This window comes from Podarcis bocagei, assembly GCF_964188305.1.
Source record: "Podarcis bocagei genome assembly, chromosome: 10".
In the NCBI taxonomy this organism is placed as follows: Eukaryota; Metazoa; Chordata; class Lepidosauria; order Squamata; family Lacertidae; genus Podarcis; species Podarcis bocagei.
In genome coordinates, this window is record NC_138135.1 from 39,977,343 (window position 1) to 39,992,005 (window position 14,663).

Consider the following 14,663-nt stretch of genomic DNA (forward strand, 5'->3'; position numbering starts at 1 on the left):
ATTGATGGTAAAGAACTCCCCATTTTTCAGAGCTATTTTGTTTCTATTCTTGATTTGTGCTTGGCAGTAATTGGAAAAACAAGCTTTATTGCTGTTAATATTCATTGCTAGTATGTTATGTAAGCTCAAGAGAAAGGTAACAAATTTTGTTACCAGCTGAAACGGCAGGTTAACTGGCTCTTGTTGATTTTATCTACAGAGAATGTTGAAGGACTCATTTTGTGTCAAAGTAATTGCACTAGCAAGTGCAGTTGAGCAACTGTGTTTTGCTTGCGACACTGCTGTGTCTCACTGCTTACCACAAATGTTGATATATATATATATATATATGTATAAAAGAGTCAGTTCTGCTTTTACCATCTCCTGCAAACTGCCTGAAAGAATGGCATAAACAAGGATAATGCAACAGCTAAAAATTAGCAAACCAAAAGCCCACTTGTGTAGCTGTCTAGAGGATGAATCTGCCTAATGACTAATTGCAATTTAGATGATTTCTCAGAAGATGGTACTAGATTAAGCACTGAACAATTAAGAACTGTTATGAACTGGGCTCAGGCTTTTTCTTAGAAACTCATATCAAATGTCCTTCGTTGTTCAGAACATAGAGTACACAATTGCCAGTATTGCAAGGTAACTCTGGCAGAGATGGGGGATATGTAACCCTCTAGATGTTGCTGGAATATAACTCCCCTGACCTTTGTCCATGCTGTCTGAGACTGATGGGAACTGGAATCAACAACATCTGCAGGGTCTCAAGTCCCCCACTCCTGCCCTGAGGGTTATATTTGTGAAGTATTGGTTGGGTACAGCATTGGCTGTCCTATCAGACCCCATAGCTATCCTGCTGCCTCCAAGCACTACAGAGAATAGAGTTCCTTCACCTGTGTTGAAGTAAGATGCAGATGACAGGCTGCTGGAATGAGGAAAGGAGGCACCATTTTGTCTCTTGCCTCAGGTAGCAAAGCTAGGAAATTTACCAAGCCATTGGTGGGACATCATGCGTGGCTGTTGATGGTAGTCAGCTTTGTGGGTCATGAACTACACAGGCCTGCGCTGTTTCTTCCAGTGATTCACAACTTGTGACCCACAAAGGTGAGCACTGCACTCCATCCATGTATATGATGTGCAATCTGTGGATCAGCAAATCTCTCAGCTTTGCTACTTGCCTGAGACTTCAAAAATCAATGAATTGTCAAGCTACAGTTCAACGGATGGTGCTCCAAATTTGGTTTGATGGGTAATGCATTATAAAGGCCCAAAGTAGCTTATGTTGCAGCCCACTGACATTATTGCCAGTGGCTCACCCAAATGTGCTCCAATTCCACCAGCATTGCTTTCTGCAGGACCTAGAATGATCCTGGAGGAAGGGAGGTATGAGCATGTTCAGTTTCATTCTGCAGCAGCAACATGGGCTGTTCACTTCCATTTCTAATTTAAGATGTAATTTTCTTACCTTCTTCATAGCTTACGTTGAGTTTATCTCTCAGAGATTGCCTGCTTGAGGCTTATTAAGGTCATTTTGGGGAGTTCAGTTTAAGGTGCCTTATAGTCAAATCTATAAAATGTAGGAAGAATAATAGAACTGTAGAGTTGGACGGGACCACAAGGGTCGTCTAGTCAACCCCCCGTGCAATGCAGGAATCTTTTGCCCAATGTGAGGCTCAAACCTATGACCCCGAAATTAAGAGTCTCATGCTCTGTCGACTGAGCAGGAAACCATTTTCAATGCTGCGTATACGGCTAAAACTTTCTGCCCATTACCTGCCTTACAATGACCTATGCTGCTGTATTTTCGGAAATAATTTATATAACTCTTATTTTGGAGGCGTTTCAGAAATCTGTGATGATCAATGTTTATATACTGGTGGTTTAAGTACAGTGGCACCTCGGGTTACAGATGCTTCAGATTACAGACGCCGCTAACTCAGAAATAGTACCTCAGGTTAAGAACTTTGCTTCAGGATGAGAACAGAAATTGCGTGGTGACAGCAGGAGGCCCCGCTAAAGCTAAAGTGGTACCTCAGGTTAAGAACGGACCTCTGGAATGAATTAAGTTCTTAACCCGAGGTACCACTGTACTGGATCCTGCATTTCTAATTTTGAATTTGTTGATTAATTATGCCTGATATTATCATTTTCAATGTATTTTGAAGCTTTATCTATTGATACTGATAAGGCAGGATGTAAATGATATAAAGAAACAGGTCAGGTTCAGGCTGCTCACTTAGTGAGGAGCAAGGCCCCATTATCCTTATTAAGACCAGCTTCTGAATAATTGTGCTTAGGATCCTACTTGTTCCATGAAAGAAGCAGCTGGTCACTTTTTGAGGTTTCAGTAACCACCAATAGAATGAGGTGTATGTGAATGGCTAATTAGAAACAATGGGTGGAACCTAATGTCACACTCTTCCCATTGTTCCTTCTGTGCATGCATGCATTCTTGCTTGCCAGACAGAACAATGCCCCCTCTCCTCAGGCATATTGTTCTGGGTGATCTCTTGACCCCCAGAGCCAATTTTGGGGTGCAGCAGGACAGGGGAGGGAAGCCCTGTTGTACAAGCAGAAGTCTTTGTGCAGGGCTGCTGCTCACAGGACTGGTTAGATGCCTCCCTACCAATGCGTTGATCCCAACTAAGTCACACAGCGTAAACCCACTGAAACCAATGGTCGCGGTTAACTTAAATCCATTTATTTCAGAGACTCCTGAGTTGGATACAATCCAGAGTATTTCAGATGAAAACATAGAAGAAAATGTCTCCTTGCAACAGCAGGGAGATTAGCTGCTCATATAAACTCTACATTTGGAAAAATTGGAAGAAACTGTGATCTCAGCAAAACAAGCTCTGTTGCTAAGAGTTTATCATTCAGTTGATGACTGGAAGCAGATTGTTCAACATATTCCACACCTTTCAAGCAGCTTTTAATATTTTTTTTTTTTGTTATATACATTTCTCCTCTGTTTTTCTTTTTAACACAAACTTGTGAAATGTTCTCTTCTGTAGCTTTCCCATGGCTCATTTATTTGCCACCAGGGAAGCTTTGTTCCTGATCTAAACCAGCAGCATGAGGATAGAATTACTACAATAAACCATGTTGCACGGGCAGAAACTTTTCTGCTGGAATACTGAGTTAATGTTGAGTTGCAATACTTTTCCACCCCATTTTATTTTTTTTAAGAGAAAGAGACCTGGCTCAGTGGTGGAGCAGATTCAACCCCTAGGTTCAACCTCAAGTAGAAAAGGGTCTGTTTTTGATAGCCTGGAGAGTTGTCCACCATCACCCCCCCCCAGTCAGTGTAGACAGTGCTGAGCTGCATGAATGCAGTATAAGGCAGCTTCTTAACTTTCTATGGCAAAAATGAGACATCTGGGATGGAAGCATGGCAAGGAGCTGCAGTTTATATCACAAATCCTATCCTCAGTCAGAGGTGGTGCCTTCTGCCAGCAGTAATGTAATGTTACATCTGCAAAATAGGTGACATAAGTAAACACATTCCCAATGGACATCCCACCCCCCAGCCATGGCAGAGGACTCCAGCTAAATTAGGAGCCGATAAGGGTATAGTACCTATAGGTTTTACATGTAGGCTCTTCACCAATGAGCAACTGGAGCCTCCGACAGGAATTGCTGAGGGTGTGTGTTGTCCAAGGGAGGCTGTAAGATGATGGATTTCTGACCATCATTATTGCATTTCTGCCATGACTGTGTGTCGACTGGTGCCTCCCATGCACCAGTGTGTCACCTGCTAGCATTCTTCTGGCTGTGGAATTGCCAGGGAGCTTTTAGGGTGGCTGTTGGTTATGGTTATGTTCCTATTTGTTTATACTACTGTTGTGCTTTTGACTTTGCTCTTGTTTAGTATGGGATCCTGATTCCATTATGTAGGGGACCACAGGTCTGGACTGACCACCTTTCATAATGCATGGTGTGTGTGTGTGTGTGTGTGTGTGTGTGTGTGTGTGTGTGTGTGTTAGTTACAATATGTCGAAGATGACTGTATATTTTTCAAGCTAGAGCAGCTGGTAGTCTTTCAGTTAGTAGTGTTTGTTTATTAAATCACATGACTGTGGGGGCTGGTGAGCAGGATGGTTCTGCTTTTGTTTTTTTTAAAAAGTGGTTTTGTTATTGAACTCCTCAAGAGATCGGCTGCTACATATGTTCAGATAAGTCGTCTCTTCGGTGAAGCTGTACCACAGAGGAGAAAAATAGCTCTTTTTAAACTGAAAACCTCTATCTGAAAAATGAATACAGTACTTGGTAGTTGTTCCTGTTTGTAGACATTGCTCAGTAAATGACTAAGGCTAAGCAATCGTGTCTAGGATATGTCGGACGACAATAGCACACTTATGAGCAATTCTTGGTTCCCTTGAGAACTCAGCCAAACTTCCACCGATTTCAGTGTCTGCACAGAGGTCACTCCCATCCCCCAACGCTGATGTTACATCACACCAGCAAGATAGTTGACAAAATCAAAAATGCAATTGCCAAAAACAAAAAGGGGACCTGGTTGGCTGTCCCCTTCCCTTCCCTTCCCTTCCCTTCCCTTCCCTTCCCTTCCCTTCCCTTCCCTTTTCCTCATAAGCCATAGCAGAAGTTAGTAATCTGATTAACTCAGGAGTCAACCCACAAGAGGAGTATCTAAGCCCCCATAAGGGAACATGGACCATCTAACCAAGAAGCCCAGCATGTGGTTATATCAGCTTTCCCCAGTCTAGCACCCTCTAAACTCCAGTGGAGGCTGGTCCATCAGGGGAAATGGGGCAGTGCCCCATCAGCATCCATTTTTATTCTTCCAAGCCCTCCTGCTTTATTACTTACAGATCCCTCCTCCTTATACTCAGTTTTGCCCTTGTAAAACTCAGCAGGGGGAAAGATGGGGAGAAGAGTAGAATTTGTTGCCTCTGTTTCTCACTGCATCTTGCTCAAACTGTCATCATCTTTGCCTCTGCCTACTGCTGGCCTCTCTGCCTTCCAGCCTACCAGTGCCAATGGGCATTCCCTCCCCCTCCCCAGTGTTGGACTCTGTCCTGTTCAGGGATGATAAGAACTGTTGTCCAACAACAGCAAGCAAGACACGAAGGCAATAACCCTTTCCAGTTGATGCTCCCCAGTAACTGGTACTCAGAGACTTAGACCACATTCACACCATACATTGAAAGCTCTATATAGGCTCAGGCCAATGTGTTTATTGAGGTGGCAGCCCAGCTTTGGAATCACCTTTCCAGAGAGTCCTACCTGTGTATCCCACTATTACAGTGTAGGCACATAGAAAACAGCAGTTTTTAGTTGTCTTGTGCATTTTAAGTGTTTATGCATTTTAAGTTCTGCTCACCCGTTATATATTTTAGATGCTTTGGATATTTGCAATGCTTTGGCTTAAAAAGTGCTTTTATAGCACAATTAACACATTTTACAAAATGAATCCTAGATCAGACCACCTGACAATATCCAAGAATAGGACTGGCCATATCAAATATAGCCCTGATCTAGCCAGTGGGAGAGCTTGAGGCACAGGCTTCACAATCCCACTTGAAACCAATGGGGCTTCTTTTGGACTGAGTTGTGCCCATATTGAATCATTCAGCTAGGGCTCTTGCATAAATGTAATCTCATTTTACCTGCTTCAGGTCAATTTTCCGTACAGATGGCTGAGCTTAAAAGCTCTAGCGGAGCTTGCATGAATCACAAGAAGACAATGCTAACCTCCAATTTCATGGTTGTTTATAGCACACTTATTATCAGAGCCTTTTACCATCACTGCACATGAATTTATATCTCAGAGGTCTAGAAAATTATTTTGCCTGATTAGTTTTAGGTTGGCATGTCAGAAAACATCAAGGAATAGTCCATTTGACTCTGTTTCCAGTGCTTGAGGAGGGTATATGTGTGTGGTAGCAAGAAATCACATTCTTGAGTTGGAGGACATGTTTTTTCTGGTTTGGAAGAACCATGTTTTTGATAAAGTTTAGAGATATCCTGTCAGCTTTTGATAGGCAGGAGGGCATGTCTTGCATGTCTTAGCAAGATTGTGAGAGTGTGCAAGATCCTGGAGATTAGATCATAGCCTCTGCTTTCCTCCCCTGGTTCTCCTGCTACTGCAGTAACCTGAACTAAGCTATAGCTTGGCTTCACATCACTGCAAAATGTCTGCGGCCCTCACATCATCCTTTCCCATTTCTGTTTCATGTGCCTCCTCTGGGACACTGAGCTTCGTTCACACTAAGGGAGATTTTTTTAGAGTCTCTGCGGAAATTTGCTTGCAGTAATGAGCTACTCTTTGTACAATGGCAAAATTCCAAGGGAAGCTTAAGCATGTGTATAACAGGGAAAGAAAACCTGTATCATGTGATGTTCACTGGAAAGCAGAATGTTGCCCAGGGCGGTTATTTGCTCTTTAGTTTTAACATAAACATTTTAAAATGACATCTGTTCTGTGTTATGTTTTCGAAGCTGAATTCTCAGTTAAACTAGTATTGCGCAATATTTTCACAGCAAACTGCAATATTTCATCTATATATTTATTGATTAATTATTAAATTTACATCCCACCCTTCCTTCCAAAGGAGCTCAGGGCAGCAAGCAGCAAGAGATAAAACAATTTAAAAAATCTTAAAAAAATAATTTCAAGACAGATGCAGACTGGGAGGAAGGGCTTCAGTAGATGCTGAAAAGCCAACAAAATGGCACCCATCTAAAAGTCCTACAATGTGCGGGACTAAAAGTCCTACTTTGTGCAGAACAGGCCTTCAGAAAAAATGTTAACTACAAGAGACCCTCACCTGTAGAGCACAATGATCAACTGAGTATATAATGAGTGAGATGATCTTTCAGCTATCCTGGTCCCAAACTCTATAGGTATGCATTCCCCCAAACCAGATACGGTACATCCATTAAAGAATTTTCAAGTGAACCTGTGCCCAAAACTAGGAGATACAGTGAAGAGGATGTTGTCAAGTACAGTGGTGTCTCTGGTTACGTACTTAATTCGTTCCGGAGGTCTGTTCTTAACCTGAAACTGTTCTTAACCTGAAGCACCACTTTAGCTAATGGGGCCTCCCACTGCCGCCGCGCAATTTCTGTTCTCATCCTGAAGCAAAGTTCTTAACCCGAGGTACTATTTCTGGGTTAGTGGAGTCTGTAACCTGAAGCGTCTGTAACCTGAAGCGTATGTAACCCAAGGTACCACTGTATGCTAAACTAAAACCAGCCCACTTCATTTGGCAAAATAGGGTTTGTCCCCCACCCTGGCAGCCTTCATATCTGCCACATTCATGGAAGAAAGGAAACATTTTCAGGCAGAAGTAGCAAGACTATTGCAAGTTGAAAAGGAGGAGGCTGGGGTGGGGGAATGCAGAAATCTACCCAGAAGTAGCAATGCTACTTCTGGATGCATTTCTGCATTCTCCCCCACCATCCATTTCAACTTGTAATTTTCTCTCTGTAATGGTGTGTTGATGGAAGTGAGCAGATTGTAGAAAGCACATTTCTCTCAGGAAAGCAACACAGACAAAGGATATGCTTTTAATTTGAAATTCATGTCATGCTGGGGTTATATTTTTATTTAGAACATTGTTACCCCACTTGTCTCCCAGAGACTGAAGATGTACAAAAACAAATGCATTGTACTGCAAAGTAAAAGATTTCTGTTGTAAATTAAACTCTTCATAGCTTTCTCCTGATACATGACTACTTTTCCTCAGAGAATCTGCTAATAGTCAACTGCCTCAGGGTGCTTGCAGACATGGACAATTTAGCAGTACCCAATCATTCTGTTCTGCTTTAAGCTGGAAGCAGAACAGCAATTCTGAGTCTAGACTTCTATCTGGATGTCACCAAGTGGGCAAATGTTGGAGGGGGAGATTTTCATTGGGACCATTGGGGTGGTGGTGAATGGTTAAATACTGTCTTCTCCCACCATTACTGTTATTATGATTCCCTCCCCTGCAATTTAGGAGAGAGACAAAAGGGGGGGGGGTAGGTTATGAAGCCAATCTTATTCAGAAAATGAAGGGTTAAAGTGACAGAGTTGATTCCAAGAAAGGGAAAACAGGCCATAATTAAATAAATGGTTAGAGCCATCTATCCAGATCATTACTGGCCAGAATAGTAGTGCAACAAGCCATGTACGCTTGGGGAAATTGTACAGCCATCCAACTTATTTTTTAAAAAGATGGTTTTTCTGAGCTTTGGGGGAGGGGTGGAAATGGCTGAACAGGGGGGGGGGATGGAGCCCCATCTCCTTCATTTCCTTAGCTAGATGGGACTTTTGCTGGCTGTAAAAGGAAAACTGGGTCAAGGCACTATGAAGTTTGTTAGACCTTTAGCTGAAAAATGAGGAATCGGAGTGGTACCACACTGGTTTTGCCAGGAAATTGATGCACTGTTCTGATACAGGAAAAAGAGAAGCAGTTTCTTGGCGGTCTTCCTTTCTATACCACTTGGAAAGTACAAGATACCAAGAATCTGTGCAAAATGTTTTATGTAACTTAAGTTAACCTTAACCACATTTCTTTAAATTGTGAAATAAACAGTCCCTTTCTTCTTAGATGCACTGGAGGAGGAAGTGCAAGTGAGCCAGAGATACTTCCCTTTTTTATGACACCAAAGTAAAGTTCAAAGGGAGGAATCATCCCTTCATTGGAAGCACTCACAACCGTCTGTGGAAATTTCCTGACTCATACAGCTTAGGCCTGACCTTGTGATAATGCCCGAAAGCCCCCTTATTTGCACATTCCAACCATTACCATAATGTATCTTTGTTACTATCTGTATAAATGCTGCAAAAGTAGACGCATTTCTACTTGGCACATTCTCCCTAGAACTTCTACACCCCATACACCTAGTTGCTGAGGTTCCTGTTGTTTCTTCCATATCCTTTGACAAAATATGAGATGCATGTAAAACAAATACGTAACAGAATATATGCTTTGTCCAATGTCACCAAAGGCCCCTTTACAGTTGTCAGGGGTAATGCGTGATAGGAATGTGTCAGGAAACTGACATCAAAGCAACAGGCGAAGGAGAGGCTCTCTGATTCTGCAGGGGAAGGAACAAGCACTAGGGGGAGACGCAGCTTGATGGAGGGGGAAGGAAATCAGCGTAACACCAAGGAGCCAGGAGAGCAAATGGGAGAAGAGGTGGAAGGGCTCCGGGATTCTTCCTTGGAAGTCAGTGAGGAGAGCCCTGGTCCTCCACTACCCACGCCCTCCTTGCGCAGGAGACTCCCGTGCAATGAGAGGCGGAGACAATTGGGAGTCAAACAACTCTTATGCTGGCAACGGTTTAAGAAACGCCCACAGACAGACTCTGCGAGCGACTGAGGCAGCCACGCTGAGATGGGCTGTGCAGTCAGGACGGTTTAACCCAGGCAGCCAAGCTCCAAAAGGGGACAGTTTACGCACGAGTAACTCCAAACCACTACAGAATGATATAATGGTTTTGATCCATCCAAGGCAATGGCTAGAGAGCAACATCAACCCTCGCCAGTTTGCCACCACCAGGATTTAAATGAAGCTTGAAGAAGAGAAGCTGAACATTCCCTCCCAAGAGGAAGTTCAGAAGAATGAAGGAAGGCATGGGGGTGGGCTATTCAAATTCTTCATTTATTGAAGATAACAGGAAAGTTGAATTTGGGGTCTGATCCTCTTTGAAGAAAACCTCATGGTGTGGAGACTTGATCTGGTTCTCCCTTACTCCCACTTCATCTATAGCCCTCATCCTCATTGAGGAAAGGAGTAGAGCACATGCAGCCATCACAGTTAGATGGTTTACCAGTAGGCTGCCATTTAATCTCTTTACATGTTGCCATGAAGAAAAGCAAAAGACAGAGTTAGCAAACATGGTGTTGGTCATAAACAACAATTTGAGAGAGAAGTATTTCTGCTGGGTTTGCTTCTAGAATAATCACAATAATGTGAAAGCCTATTTGTTGGAGGTGTAATTTCGTCCAGATCAGCTTTCAGTTGCTATCCTCATAATTATCCCCCTGAACTTCTAATTTTAAATTGTTTTTGGACCAGTTGTGGCCAGCTATCATCAACAGATTACATCATGTAATTGCTCCAAAGCCAAAATCCAAAGGCGAAGATGCTAGAAATTCTGAATGGTTGGTGTTTGGAAAACTGAAAGCTCAAATCTGTATGATCAGCTTAAGTGTAGTTTTTAACACTCCCTGGACAAGTAGTGAGATACAACTACAAGTATTCCCAACGTTTTGCTTCTTCCCTGTACTGCCGGTTGCAGTTTAGGATTGCTTTGCAAGTCTTAATCCAACACATGCATTTAAATGGAAGGGTTTTTATTTTGTTCCTTTTTGAAGCAGGCTCCAGGAATTTATTTGTGTGTGAGGTTTTACTCATTACTTTTATTTTATTTTCACATATGTTTTACTTCTAAATATATTTCTCAAATTTTATGAGGTGAAAAGCAGGTGCAGTTTATGAGGGAACGTAACTTGCTTTTCATCGAAACTCTTACAAATTAGTTTAGTCACCCTGACTGGTCTTCCTCTTCCAGCCTTCACTGCCATTATTCTCACCCGCCATCTGGAAACCTGGGCATTGGTATATAACAGGGGTGGGCAACCTCCAACCCATGGGCCAAATGTGGACCACCTGGGTAATCTGTCTGGTTCTCAGGTCTTTCCCTATGCCAAGACCTCTCCAGCCCAGTCTGTGCCCTCCTTGAGTGCTTTTACCTGGTTGAGAAGTGTCCCTGAACAGTGATACTACCTCTTACATGCTTAGCTGAAGAGGCCTGAATATATGGGTGTAGAAACCTCTGACGTGTGCTTGGAATGCAGCCAACTGCACAAATCCAACTGTACAAAGAATCCATTGCTCCATCCACTTTTACCCCATGCCCTAAACAGAGCTGGTATGTGGCTCACAGAAAGTTACCCTGGAAGAAATATAGCCCTTGGGATGAAAAAGTTTCCCTACCTCCTGACATACAAGATGTTTCAATAAGTGTCTGTTCTAGTTCAGAAACCAGAAGGGGTCCATGTCATGCTTCCAGTACTGTATGACGGCGAGCAGAACTTCAGCATATTCTGTTTTCTGCTTGCAGAATTTAAGCAGTTTGCAGAATTTGTTAAAAGGTTTGTTCACTGCTTGCTTCTGCAGCATGCAAACCTGGGATGTACAGATGTTGCACTGTATTTTGACCAACCAGGTGATCTTAATGTTCAGGGTGGTGGTGTTTTTAAAGAACCTACATTTACTTAGATACTCTAGTCCATTTATTAGGTTCATAAAGAAATATCGCCAGAAAATGCTCTTTTGCACTGGCACTCATTAGTACTTGAAGTAATGAACTTCTATTAGCAATGATCTGCAAAGAGGTTTCTCTGCTTTAGGATGCCCCCTCTTTCTACCCCCTCCTCCCCCACTAAGCATATTGGTTTTCACCAGGCATTTTGAAGGACCCTTTTAATTTTGCGCAGATATACAAAGCCCCATTTGCTATGTAAAGGTTAATCATTCCAGAATTCTATCTCGGCTCTCCAATAAATAATACATGATAAACAAAGCTGTGTGAAGCTGAGCATGAAGGATGCTGTTGATTAGTCATTTATCTTTTAAGCAGGAGACGGGCTGTTTTCCTGCCAATTGGCATGGCGCACTCTAGGCAGTTGTCATATGAAAGTTCTGCCCCCAGGTGTGTGTAAAAGCATAAAAAAGAAAAGAAAAGAAAGGAGATCTATCCTAGTGTCTTGTAACTCATCTAAACACAGCCCACTAGCTGTGGACAGGGCCAGTTCAAGACATTTTGCTGCTTGAGGTGTAAGACAAGATAGCATCAAGCACTCTCTCCCCCAGCATCAGTTTGACATATAGATGGAGACCAGGCTGGCAGCTGAATCTTACTTCAACGCTAGCAACAGGACAGCCTTGTCCTTTGCATCGGAGGGACAGCAAGCTAGCTTAGGAATAAAGGGCAGACCACATGGTGCCTGTCCTCCAACACCTCAGCACCATTTGCTCAGTACTCTTAGATGTCAAAATGGCACGCGGGTGGCACTGTGGGTTAAACCACAGAGCCTAGGGCTTGCCAATCAGAAGGTAGGCGGTTCGAATCCCTGCGACAGGGCGAGCTCCTGTTTCTTGGTCCCTGCTCCTGCCAACCTAGCAGTTCGAAAGCACGTCAAAGTGCAAGTAGATAAATAGGTACCGCTCTGGCGGGAAGATAAACGGCATTTCTGTGCACTGCTCTGGTTCGCCAGAAGCGGCTTAGTCATGCTGGCCACATGACCGGCTCCCTCAGCCAATAAAGCGAGATGAGCGCCGCAACCTCAGAGTCGTCCGCGACTGGACCCTTTACCTTTACCTTAGATGTCAAACAAATGTTTCCGTGCAGATGCTGGTGTGCATCACATGATCAGAGCTATGTGCATGTGTGATAACTGCTGCAGTGCATGGCCTGGGCTGGGCTAGCTGCTTCTGTCTTTGCTTGGTTAGCCTTTCCCAGCAGCATAGTCTGTGAAGCACTGGGAGAAGCCGACTACACAACAGAGCTAGCCAGCCTAGTCCGCAATGAGCAAACATTTCCTCCATTTCTGGGCAGGGCTGACAGTGGATAGGTAGAAGAGGTTGGATTTTGGTGAGCCTAGCAGAGCTTCCAGATTCTTAGGGTTTTTGTTTTTATTTTTAAAGGAAGTTAATTGGACATTTCTGAAGAAAGTGAGAGGACAAAACACAAACACAGCTGTAATGCTTTAGCACTAGGCAGGCAGCACCATTGCTAAGGACACTTAATCACTGTTGCTAGGTAATTAGAGGAAGGGATGTTGACCACTCTCACCTGGAACTTGGGAATGGCCTCTCCCAGAGCAAAAAAAAAAAAAAAAAAAAAAGCAGAAGCTGAATGGGGGGCGGATAATGGGGTAAGTTTGTTAAAGCACTTTACTCATGTCCAGATTGTTTTATTTGCTCTACAAGTGTGTTGCTTTTACAAGAATGGTCTGCTTTCCTTGGAAGTTACTCCCTTGAAATAAAGGTGCATTCCTTCCTACTGAGAAAAAATGGTGATATTGCAGACCCCCACTTTGATTTCCTATGCCCTCCCCCCAAGCACTACTACTCTGCTTGTCATCACTGGGTGTCATTGATTAATATACAGTAAACATCTTTAGCATGCATTAGGGATAGGGGAGAAATTTGACCTGGATCTCATTTAAAGGTGACCCTACCCAATTCATTTCCCAAAACAATATGCAAACCAAAATGCACTTCTCCAAATGTTGCAGTGCAGTTCTCCAGCCAAGTAATGTGTACAGAAATGCATATACTATATGTAAAGTGTAGATAAAAAATGCAGGTATTGGTGAAAATAACACAAAAATACATATTAGGGAAGTTGTTTTGCAAAAATGGCACAAATTTTTGTATGTTGGTAGGCAAAATTGCATGCAAAAATTATGGATATTATGGGAAAAAAATCACTAAAATGCTAATTTATGCTAGGACTTAAAAAATTCTCAAACTGAAATCGACAGATTCACCCATCCCTAGTGTGAATGTGAGAATGCAGAGCACATACTAAACATTTCCTATGCATAACCCTTCCTGTTTCATGTATATTGATGTCATTCATTGCTTTCCACCCAGACCTTCCTAGTGGTGCCTTGCCTGCTGGCTCCCCTACTTCTAAAAATAACTGTTTCTCCCCTAACTTTGGCCTGCGCTGGTGAGTCACTTTGCATTCTTGGTGGGCAAAATTTGGGCTGTGGTTAATAACTGAAAAACCTTAGTATGAAAGTATTCCTCCATTTGCCTTAGCATTGAAGGAAAGTGGTGCAGAGTATTTTATTGTGGAGCAGGGATGACCTAGGTTCTGCTAGACCACTGCTCCCATCACCCCTGACTATTGGCCATGCTTATTGGGGCTGATGGGAATTGGAGTCCACAACGTCTGGAGCACCATGGCTTCCCCATCCCCATTGTAGAGGATGGAGCAGAGTAGGGCTGAATAATGCAGGATCGTTTGCTCTGAAAGAGCAATTGCATAAGTTAATGTAATCCAGTTTGCAAGGTGAAAGGTATTTTCTATAGCTGTACAGTACATACACTGAGTTCTGCTACAATTACAAAAATAACCTGTCAGGAAGAACAGTGGGGCATAGTGACAGCTGAGTAAAGGTTCATAATGTACTCATAACATCCTCTGACTCTGTGGTTGTGGTGTGCTCGCACATGCTCTTTTTTGTGTCAATATCTCATTATTTCCACAGTGGTTGATTTTGCTGCTGTATATCAAATGCACATTACACTGTTTTGTTATTCTGCCCGTTTGACCAAAATGATGTTAGTGATTGCTGAGAGAGGATTTTCTTCTTCTTTGTGATTGATTTGATAAAGTAATGATAATTCTAATAATTTCCTGAGGCTTTTAACAATGCTGTGCTCTATTTTAGTGTTTGTTTTATTGGCATTTAGGAATCATTCATAACCTGAAACAGTACTGGATTAAAACTGTGCAACCTGTTTTGGAATACAGTTGTTGCATCTAGAACTTTGTGACTAGCCTGATGGACAAATAGGTCAACTTTGGTTTCCCAGAGGGTTTTTTTCTCTCTCCTTCCAGTGTTAAGTTCAATATTTCACATTTCTGCATCAGTCTGTGATTTTCTCTCTCTTAAATTCCTCATAAAGGTTTGTCAGCAT

The 14,663-nt window shown here is 42.7% G+C and overlaps 1 protein-coding gene across 4 annotated transcripts in view; it reads left to right on the forward strand.

Annotated features, from left to right (window-relative positions):
- LOC308596132 (uncharacterized protein) overlaps positions 1-14,663 on the forward strand; it is a 270,729-nt gene that overhangs the window by 45,838 nt on the left and 210,228 nt on the right. The window contains exon 1 of one of the 4 annotated variants that reach the window (XM_081210966.1): positions 12,551-12,883. The exons of the other annotated variants lie outside the window; for them this stretch is intronic. Coding sequence (XP_081067092.1) covers positions 12,879-12,883 — 5 coding nt within the window. The 5' untranslated portion in view covers positions 12,551-12,878. Of the gene's footprint in view, positions 1-12,550; positions 12,884-14,663 lie in introns of those variants that run through there. 4 annotated transcript variants of the gene reach the window in all.